General features: G+C 35.6%; 2 protein-coding genes across 2 annotated transcripts in view; both read left to right on the forward strand.

Annotated features, from left to right (window-relative positions):
* Nucleotides 1–764: 764 nt before the first annotated feature.
* On the forward strand, nt 765–3,117 carry LOC108517834 (ankyrin repeat domain-containing protein 20A2-like; the record flags this gene model as incomplete). The annotated part of the gene is made up of 1 exon (XM_017855951.1): nt 765–3,117. A coding segment is annotated over one exon (972 nt), but the record flags the coding sequence as incomplete, so codon positions are not given.
* LOC108517837 (ankyrin repeat domain-containing protein 18B-like) overlaps nt 2,991–11,471 on the forward strand; it is a 20,125-nt gene continuing 11,644 nt past the window's right edge. The window contains 2 exon segments of the mRNA XM_017855952.1: nt 2,991–3,019; nt 10,299–10,428. Coding sequence (XP_017711441.1) covers nt 2,991–3,019; nt 10,299–10,428 — 159 coding nt within the window.

Below are 11,471 nucleotides of genomic sequence, written 5' to 3' on the forward strand. Positions count from 1 at the left end.
TTTTTTGCCGTTGGTGTTTTAAAATACAAGTTTTATTTTGTATTGATATAATTACACCACAGAAGTAACTGTGATCTGTGGGAGAACTAGAAATAGACTCAGAAGTCCTGGGGAAAATCCTGTAGCTTGCTTATATTTTAATCTTTCTTTTCAGAATTATGGTAAATAGAGGAGTTCATCAATGAATGTATATGGGGTGACTAGTATAATATCTAGATTTATGATTTAGTAAATGTAATTCATATAACTGACTATAGAAGTGTTAAAAGAGTCAAATTGCAATAGAATATTATCTGTGAAACAGAACTGTAATAACTTTGGGAAATTTTATCTGTCCAAATACGTGTGAACTAAGGTTCTTACTATAGGGTGGTGGAAGGGTTAGATATCAAAGTGTAAATGCATTTTTTTGATATATTTTAATTTAGTCAAATTTGTTAATGCTTTAATTTATGCTTTTGGGTTTGTTGTAATTCAGGCAAAGGCTTTTCCAATTCTGATATTCTTAAAAATTCTCTGGTGTGCATGTGTGCGTGTGTGTGTGTTTTCTTTTATAAATTCATTGACTTTAAATAAATTTCTGGACTTTGTGGAATTTATGCTCTACAAGGTTAAAGTTTTGCTTCAACTTTTTCTCCAGTTGGATATCCACTGACAGTAAACTTTTTAGTGTATGGATGTGCAGGTTATTCTTTAGCTTCAGAGGTAATCATGATATGTTATTTTATGGAGTACTAGCTAAAACTTTCTTTTATTTTATTTAGGATTTTCATAATCATGAAGAAACGAAAGATCTGATGGATGAAAATTGCATTTTGAAGACAGATATTGCTATACTCAGGCAGGAAATATGCACAATGAAAAATGACAACTTGGAAAAAGAAAATGAATATCTTAAGGACATTAAAATTGTTAAAGAAAGAAATGCTGCCCTGGAAAAGAGTATAAAACTCAATGAGGAAATAACAAAAACAGCATTCCAGGATCAACAAGAGCTTAATGATCTCGAAGCTGAGAATAAAAGGCTCAATTCCGAACTGCTGAAGGAAAACGAAAGCAAGGCAAGACTGGAAGCTGAAATTGAATCTTATCAGTCTAGACTGGCTGCTGTTATAAGTAAGCACAGTGAAAGTGTGAAAACAGAAAGAAACCTAAAACTTGCCTTACAGAACACACAAGACATTTCTGTGCAAGTAAAAATGAGTTCTGATCTTTCCGAAGTTGAAGATAAGAATGAGTTTCTTACTGAACAACTTTCCAAAACGCAAATTAAATGTAATACCTTAAAAGATAAGTTCCATAAGACAGGAGATACTCTCAGAAAAAAGTCATTGGCTTTAGAAACTCTACAAAACGACCTAAGCCAAACCCAGCAGCAAATAAAGGAAATGAAAGCGATGTATCAAAATGCAGAAGCTAAAGTGAGTAATTCCACTGGAGAGTGGAACTGTGTGGAAGAAAGGATATGTCAACTCCAGCGTGAAAATCTGTGGCTTGAACAGCAACTAGATGAGGTTCATCAGAAAGAGGATCATAAAGAGATAGTAATTAATATCCAAAGAGGTTTTATTGAGAGTGGAAAGAAAGACCTCCTGCTAGAAGAGAAAACTAAGAAGCTAATGAATGACTATGATCGTTTAAAAGAAAGTCTCCTTCAATATGAGAGAGAGAAAGCAGAAAGAAAAGTAAGTATCAATGAAGAGAAATATTTTCAAACTTCCAGAAAGAAAATTTAAATATTTGGTTCTGGATACATGTTGAACCTAGATGAATATAAAAATCAATAGGTGAAAAGTGTGTTTACCATACTGTATAATTCCATTTACATGAAGCATCCAAAAAAGAGAAACGTATAGGGACATAAAGTAGATTAATGTTTGCGAAGGGCTGGGGCTGGAAGCTGGTAATGACCGCTAAAGGGTGTGAGGGATCTTGCAGTGATGGAAATGCTCTAAAGTTGGATTGTAGAGATGGCTGCACAACTCAGTAAATGTACTAAAACTCGTTTAACTTAAGTTAAAACAGATATAGTATGTAAATGATATTTCAACAAAGCTGTTTTAATAAGAACAAAGGCAAAATGTGTTTACTCTATCAGCTTAGAAACATACCTTGTTTCTAGGAAATAAAAGGTAGAGGTGAGAGATGATTTACTTTGAGAAAAGACATTGTGTCACCTATGAAATTGTATTAGGCACAGAATCATATTTTAAGGTAGGTAGTCCTGTACTGGTTAAATAATAATTTTAATAACTTTATGTTGCCACATGTTAAGACCATGATGAAGGTATAAATGGAAATGTTTACACCTGAAATGAGTCTTTTCAAATTACAATTTAATTAAGTGATTTTCTTCGACACTTAATTCTAGATTTCACAGATGAACTGAAGTGCATTGCTGTGTCTTGTCATACCTTGCTTTAAGTAGCTTTTAATATATTTTAGTTGGTATAGCTTTGTTATTATTCATATTAATTTAACAAATCTGAAAATATGTCAAATTACATATTTTTATGACCACATAATGTTTTAAAGGCACCTACTTGTTATAAAATCATAATTTAGGATAAATGTGGTAAATTTTAGCAAAACCATATTTGGTTTAGTCTTCCCACTGGTATTTATAGTTTACTTTGAATATTTTTATTAATAATTAACTCATAATTTTTATTCCAAAGCTCAATGACTATCATTTGAATATAACTTTGTCCAGTACAAAGATACTATAGCTGCCTGTGATTTATGAGTTAGGCATTAGATCCCCATTTTCAGACTAAAGAGGGGTGGCAGGCTTCACATACAGTGGGATTGGAGTAATTACAGAGGGAGTTGTAGGAGCTTGAAGTCCAAGAGGGAGGTAGAGGCCTGTTTACCTAGGGCCTCAAAGGTCATTGGAATTTTACTTTTATTCTGAGATAGGAATCTGTTAGAAGGATTTGAACAGGTGATTGAATATGTTAGGAACTTTGAGGTTGAGTTGAGCTTCTAAGATGATTGAATGGTGGGATGAGTCTGTTGTGTAAGTAAGAGAATACCAATTAGGCAGGAAGATAACACATTCTGCATTCCTCAGTGAATTCAGTAATAAATAAATGTGTGTACATGTGATGAAAAGAAGGTGAATTAATGTGTGTGGTGATAATTTTCAAAGTAGGTACGTTAGAGTTAAATAGTATTAACATAATTTAATAATAAGGCAATTAATAAAATCAGTAACAAAAATATTTTATCAGGTGTTTGTGAGACAACTTCAACAAGAAGTAGCTGGTTCCCTTAAAAAATTAACTATGTTAGAGTCTCCACTGGAAGGTACATCATGTTGTCACGTTAATTTGGATGAGACACAGGCCTCAAAGAAGAAATTATTTCAAGTGGAAAGTCAAGTATGTATGAAATTTAACATGTCAACACAGTTATTCTGTAGCTGGTTGAATTATATAACATGTTTTAGGATACTAATTTTGGCAGAAGCTTTTGTATTTTAATTATAATTATTTCCATTTTACCATCTTTATAATTTTTTTTTTATATTGTGATTTTCATTCTACCATTTTGAAAAACCATTGTATACCTCTTCTCTTGCAACATGTACCCTTGGAAATGTTGAGAATTATACATCATTCCTCACAGAAAACTGACTTTTCTCCTGTTAAACAGTATTTTAAAGTATTTTTTGTGTTGCTCTGATGAGGCACGCCAGATTAAATCTGAGGAGAATATTTAATGGAATGTTCCAGAAAATTGTCTTATTTCCTCACTTTTGTGAACGGACACAGAATCTGTGTTTATTTATTTCACAGATTCTAGGTTAACTTGTACAGAAAGGCCACTATACTATTCTTTGAAATGTACGTGTTTTAGGTTAATTTACAAACTATTTGAAAAGTTAGGCATTTTCTTTATTTATCTATTATTTAAAATATACTATAAAACTGTAGAAATATTTAGATTTGATATAGTATGTACATCAAAAATTGAGAGTTGAGAAAATTATCATGGTCCTGCCATTAGATTTTGAAAACAGTTTCACTGATATAATTCACATATCAGACGGTTCAACCATTTAAAATGTGCAACTCAGTATTATTAGTATATTCACAGCATTTTCATCACCCTGAAAAGCAACCCCACATCTCCTAGGCATGACTGCAACCTTCCTCCATGTCTCTTCACCTACCCCTGTTATAGGCAACCACCATCTACTTTTGTCTCCATAGGTTGGCCTGTTCTGTGTATTTCATACACATAGAGTTATACAATCTGTAGTCCTTTGTGACTGGCTTTTTCACTTAGCATAATATTTTCAGAATTCATGCATGTTTTAGCACACATTGGTAGTTTATTTCTTCTTGTAGTTAAGTGATATTCTATTGCATGACTATACTGGTTTTCCATTCATTCATCAGTTGATGGATCTTTAGGTTAGTTTCCACTTTTTAGCGATTATGAAAAGTGCTGCTGTGAGCATTCACTTACAGGTTATTATGTGGACATGTGATTTTATTTTCCTGCCATTGAACTTTATCCTCAGAGTTAATTGGACAGATTTCAGCACTTGTCTTGCTCATGCTATCCTTTCTGCCTTTTCAGTTTCTGTTCATCTAGCCTCATTCATTCAGACCTGGCAGATGATTTTTTTGTTTCATGAAGCTTTCTATGACTGTTCTGACTCTCATTGACCTGTGTGTTGGCAATTGTTGTCTAGTCTATGCAGAAAAACTTAGTCCTTAATTTTACATGGCTTTTTTTATGGAAGATAATTTTGTCTCATTATAAATGTGCTTAACGGGGGAATAATATATAATATGTATGCCACCTATCCTTGCATAAATTGAAACTATTTTAGCTTAGAAGATTTTAGCATACAATTAAGTACTTTATACTACACCAATTATTTCTTCTTTGAGACCTTGACACAGTAAGGTTTATATTCTAAATGTATTTTTAGCAATTAAATATCAAATCTAAACCAATGAGTCTAATAGAGGAGAATCGTTCAATCCCATGTTTATGTTTTTCTCACTATGAAAAGGAATCTAAATTGGCCTTTTTTCACTCTGCAGCCAGAGCTGTATTTCTGGACTGTTACCAGTTTGTCAGCTGAACAGTTCTGGCTGCAGCTTGTCTGAGGAACGATAGCACAGCCCCTCAATCTGAGTGCTCAGCAGACGGCTTGTGAAGGCAGCACCACAGCAACAGTTGCTCAGAAGGAACTGATTCAGGAACCTCGATTTAGCAATAGAGCCTAGGGTTTTTCAGCTCAGTGTCTTTAGCCTGTCTCTGCTGGTCATGTCAGTTATGTACTATTCAGTCCAGGAGGTGCTATTTACATTGTAGTACATACATAGTCATTGCCTACTGAGTCATACGGATAGAACAGTCATTTATAAATTTTATGCCCCCCATTTGCTGCAGCTCTCAGTGGTGAGAAGAATGACTGAGTGCAGCTATAGGAGACTACTTCCATTGGCATGCCGCCTGCCTAACATACACAATTTTGTTAAGATACACAAACAGAATTATTATGCTAATAGCAACTATTTTATGTAGCTCACTATGTTCCACGTACTCTTCTAAGGGCTTCATGTTAGTCCCCAGTTAAACACCTAGTTGGGGGAGGTGACTCATGCCAGTAATCCTAGCATTTTAGAAGGCTGAGGCAGGAGGATCACTTGAGCCCAGGAGTTTGAGACCAGCCAGAGCAATATAGTGAGACCCTGTCTCTACAAAAATAAATAAATAAATAAAACACTTACTGAGGCATGGTGGTGCATGCCTGTAGTCCCAGCTACAATGGGAGGCTGTGATAGGAGGGTCACTTGAACTTGAAATATTGGGACTGCAGTGAGCGGTGATCAAGCCTCCGCACTCCAGCCTAGGTAACAGAGCGAGACTCTGTCTCATAAGTAAAACGTTTTGTATAGATTCCCATAGAATTGAGTTAAACATCAGGCATAGAATTATTAGCCACTTGATGTCTGCCTTGAGTGTAAAACATGTAATAAGGGGCAGCTTTAAACCATCTCAGTCAATAGCCTCTAACTTCTCAAGAAGGTTCTTATTTCATGAATTTCTAAGCAAGACACTACTAGAATTAAGACATTTGGTGGATACCATTTTGAGATGACGAATCTCAATTGGGAAGTAGGGAGACCTCTAGTTGACTGGAGCTGCCAATGATATAGTTGAGTGTCCCCCCGAAAGAAACTTTAGAACAAGACTTTCATCATGCCATAACTCTAAGGAAAAGGAAATTCTTTAAAAGAAAACAAAGGCAACCAATTGATAATCTGATTCTCATGTGAAAGTTTTCATTATAAAAGAAAACAAGGTCTGGGTGCCATGGTTCATGTCTGTAATCCCAACACTTTGGGAGGCTGAGGTGGGTGGGTTACCTGAGGTCAAGAGTTCAAAAACAGCTTGGCCAACATGGTGAAACCGTGTCTCTACTGAAAATACAAAAATCAGCCAGGTGTGGTGGTGTGCGCCTGTAGTCCCAGCTACTTGGGAGGCTGAGGCAGAAGAATCACTTGGACTCAGGAGGTGGAAGTTGCAGAAAGCCAAGATGGCACAACTGCACTCCAGCCTGGATGACACAGTGTGACTTCATATCAACAAAAAAATGAAAAACAAAGAAAATCAATGTATACTGGTCCAAAAAAGAAGAAAGAAAGAAAAAAAGGACAAAGTATACTGGTCAGTATCCTAACAGTGAGATAGTCCCTCTTTGAGATTAGAAAATAACAGTATACTCAAAGTAGCATCAATAAGAACCAATGTAAAATAGACAAGATTCACTATCTACAAAATTAATCTGCACCAAGGAGCAACGTATGAGTGTGTGGTTGAGAATATTGTCTATAATAGGTGTACTAGAAGGAAGAGGCCTCAAGAGAAAGGTCAGAGCTGGAAATGTAGATTAGGGAATCTAGGTCAAAGTTTTGAGATTTTTCAGTCTCGAGAGAATTTAAAAAGTGAAATAACAGCCGGGTGTGGTGTCTCATGCCTTTAATCCCAGCACTTTGGAGGCCAAGGCAGGTAGATCATGAGGTCAGGAGTTCAAGACCAGTCTAGCCAACATAGTGAAATCCTGTCTCTACTAAAAATACAAAAAATTAGCCAGGTATGGTAGCACATGCCTGTAATCCTAGCTACTTGGGAGGCTGAGGTAGGAGAATCGCTTGAACCTTGAACTCAGGACGTGGAGGTTGCAGTGAACCGAGATCGTGCCACTGCACTCCAGGCTGGGTGACAGTGGGAGAGTCCATCTCAAAACAAAAAACAAAAACAAAACAAAACGAAAACCAGAAAGGAGTAGAGCTGAACAACACAGGTTGCTGCACTTGGAAATGAAGTGGGATCAGAGGAGCAGAGGGAGCATTTGGTCACTGCTTGCTGTTGCTGCTGAGTAAAGCAGAATAAAGTCCTTGATGACCCTTGGAGTTTCTTATTGGAATTATTAAAAATCAGATTTCAGTATAAAAAACACAATAAGTGATGAAAAATAGATTTCTGGATGAGACCATATGTCATAGAGTCCAATGGAAGGGGAGAAACAGGGTAATAGAAAAGCCACAAAAAGTAGACAAAGGTTGTGTTTTGTTTACTATAGAAAAAATAAACTTTATTTGAAGAGAAGTGGTTAAGAAGAGAAAGGGAAAAACGTGAAACTATTGTGAAGTACTTACAGAGGAATGACCAGATTTATCGCAACCGTGAAGACAGATGCAGGATCAAAATGTATGGGAACTAGATAAGAGTTTCTAAGAGAACATTGCTCTTAGTAAAGGTCGTACAATTTAAGAAAAAGTGGATATCTTAAACTATTAAGAAAGTGTTCTTCTAGAGCATCTTTAAAAACAAAATGTAAATAGTAAGAGTACCTTTTTTTTTTCTTTAACTAACATCTTAGTATTCTTGTTGTAAAACCCCCTCATCTTTGTAAAAACAATTTATTGGCGCCACAACACAGTTTAAATTGTCAGAAAAGATAACTGAGTGAAAGTATGAATCATTGTTTAGGCATTGTTAACGAGAAAAGTGACTAGTTTGAAATCTGTCCTTATTGGCATCCAGGTTGATAAAACTGGCACTTTATACGCCCTGCTAAATACATACTTACTCATCAACGTTATGAGAAATAATATTTTTAAGATAAAAGAGGGTCTCTGGATTCCTTACAACCAATAATTCTAAACACTTTTCTTAAGCCTGAAGAAAACAATGAAGACTTAAGAAAACTTTTTGAGTAGTATCATCACTGGACTATAATGTGACATCAACTAAGAGAACTGGGTAAGGTTTTCATATTGTAGAACATGTTAACCATTTATTAATTGATTTAACTCTAATTTTACTTGACTAAAGCCTAGATACAAATTCATTTTATGTTTGTATTTTCATAATTAAACGAATTCTATTTTGAAATGTATTTCACAAGCTCACAGCACGACTTTATAGGCATCTGCATCGTGGGGGCGGGAGTCAGCTGAGCTGCTGGGGCAAGGTGAAAGTTTTCTGAATGCCAAAATATTGTACTTTTCTTTTTTTTTCTTTTTTTTTTTGGCGGGGGACAGAGTCTGGCTCTGTCTCCCAGGCTGGAATGCAATGGCCCGATCTCGGCTCACTGTAACCTATGCCTCCAAGCAATTCTCCTGCCTCAGTCTCCTGAGTTGCTGGGATTACAGGTGTGTGCCACCATGTCTGGCTAATTTTTGTATTTTTAGTAGAGACAGGGTTTTGTCAAGTTGGTCAGGCTGGTCTCGAACTCCTGACCTCGTGAGCTGCCCGCCGCAGCCTCCCAAAGTGACGTGAGCCACCGCACCTGGCCACTTACTCTTTAATGATTTTGAAAACAATGACAAAGCCTTGGACATATAATGTCAAGTACACTCTTCATTATCTAGCTTGAATTTTGATTTCTGAAGATATTTTTGCTGTCTGTGGTCATTTTTTCTTCCCTTTGTAGTATCCTCTGCTGCATTCAAATTCTTTAAAGAAGACCTATTTGTGTCTTTCTTTAACATCAAAATTTATCTTGATATGTAGCTTATATTTTGTTTCTGCTTCTTTCTTTTTCTTTTAGATATAAAACATATCGTGGAAGTTTACTCATTTTACACGGTACCTCCATTGCATACATGAAGTATACATGTTATAAAACTTCTGTTTTACATAAATAAATTTCATATGTATATAAATATATGTAAAACTTAAAGAAAAAGTAAAGTGAGCATTCACGTTTTGATCACAGATTTTTTTTAAATGGAATGTGTCTTTGCAGCCCTGAACACAGCTACTTCTCTATTTATTTACTGAGCACTTAAGTTTGTTTTTGATTCTAATCGACATTTTTCTATCATTGCCATTCTCTACATGGTTCTGTATCTCTTTCGTTTTGTTGACATTATGTCAGCAAAGATCTCTAGATCTCTTCTTCAAAGTCTTTAAATCATCACACATCTCTCTGCCCCTTTCCTTTTTTCTAAAACTGCCCGTTTCCTTTTTCTCCTCAACTCAGATACTAAAGATGTTTTCTTCTCTTTTCTGCATTGAATGATCTCCTTGATGCTTTTGTGCGTACTTTTTTTTCTTATTATAGACTGTGGTCAGTGGGTATCAAAATGTATTTTGTGTCTTTTCAAACAGATGTGTTTTACTTTTTTATCTTGGTTACTCATCTCTGGGTTATGGCTTATATTTAGTAATAGGTTATTTTACTTAGCATACCAACATGATATGAATAGTTTATTTACAAGAAGTGTAGTTAGGCCAGGTGTGGTGGCTCACACTTGTAATCCCAGCACTTTGAGAGGCCAAGGTGGGTGGATCATTAGAGATCAGTAGTTCAAGACCAGTTGAGCAGTGAAACCCCATCTCTGCTAAAAATACAAAATGAACCAGGCGTGGTAGTACACGGCTGTAATCCCAGTTACTTGGGAGGCTGAGACAGGTGAATCACTTGAATCCAGGAGACAGAGGTTGCAGTGAGCCGAGATAACACCATTGCACGTCGCCCTGGGTGACAAGAGTGAAATTCCATCTCAAAACAAAACAAAACAAAATGTATGGTTATAATATCACTTTACCTGCCATATATGCCATAAATTGTTCTTCATATTATTTATCTAAGATTGTAATTTCATATAGAATGCTTTCAAACTATGTTCAGTTGAAACTGAAAGGATCATAGTTTATAGATTTGTTTCTTTGATATGCTATAACATAACATCTTTTAAACAATTATTAAATATTTACTCTTAAAATACTTGACTTACTAATTATGTACATTTTTGCAGATATAAGAAACTCCTGGAAAAGACAGTAAATATGTTATATGAATTTGGAAATGAAGACGTTGGTTTCCATGGAGACTTAAAAACAGATAAACTGAAAATGGATATTCTGATTAAGAAGCTAAACCATAAGGTAATATTTTTTTAAAAAACTTATTTTATCTTAAGGTCTAGATTACCTGAGCAAGGCGTGCAGGTTTGTTACATAGGTAAATGTGTGCCATGCCATGATGGTTTGCTGCACCTATCAATCCATCACCTAGATATTAAACCCCGCAGGCATTAGCTATTGATCTTGATGCTCTCCCCCCTGACCCCCAACAGGCCCCAGTGTTTGTTGTTCCCCTCCCTGAGTCCATGTGTTCTCATTGTTCAGCTCCCACTTAAAAGTGAGAAGATGTAGTGTTTGTTTTTTTGGTTCCTGCATTAGCTTGCAGAGGATAACAGCTCCAAGTTCATCCATGTCCCTGCAAAGAGCATGATCTCATTCGTTGCTATGGCCCCCTAGTATTCCATGGTGTATATATACCACATTTTCTTTATCCCGTCTATCACTGATGGACATCTGGGTTGATTCCATGTCTTTACTGTTGTGAACAGTGCTGTAGTGAACATACAAATGCATGTATCTTTATAATAGAATAATTTATATTCCAACATATGGTAATTTTAAATCAGTTTTGGGATTAAAAATCACATAATTTGGGAAATATTAATAATGGAAAAACCCAAATTCTGCCAAAATATGTTGAGAAAATAGAGGACAAATATATCTTTTCAGATATTAAATGCATCAGGCTCTTAATTAATCTTCCCCAGAACTGGGAAGACCTAGAAGGGGAGAGATTGGGCTGCATTAATGAGGCCATTTCAATCTTTTGGCCCTGCAGTAGCCATTTCAAAATATGGCAAAAAGTACATTTAGGGGTTAAATATTTTGATTTCCTTCAGCTTCTTTTCTCTGTGATGCTGGACCAGAATCGGGTTAGAAAGTAAGCCACATTATAAGAGTTAATAAAACTCATCTGATGAGATTTTATAGTTTGAAGCGTGTGATTTCCAGACCCTTTGGATAGAAATTGGGGCCAAAGGAAACAAGGTCTTATTCCTCAATATAAATCTCTCAGGCTTTAAGCAGTGAAAGAAAGATTTTCATTTAATTTTACAGACTTGATA

Source organism: Rhinopithecus bieti, unplaced genomic scaffold (genome assembly GCF_001698545.2).
Source record: "Rhinopithecus bieti isolate Rb0 unplaced genomic scaffold, ASM169854v2 scaffold_42814, whole genome shotgun sequence".
NCBI classification, from domain to species: Eukaryota; Metazoa; Chordata; class Mammalia; order Primates; family Cercopithecidae; genus Rhinopithecus; species Rhinopithecus bieti.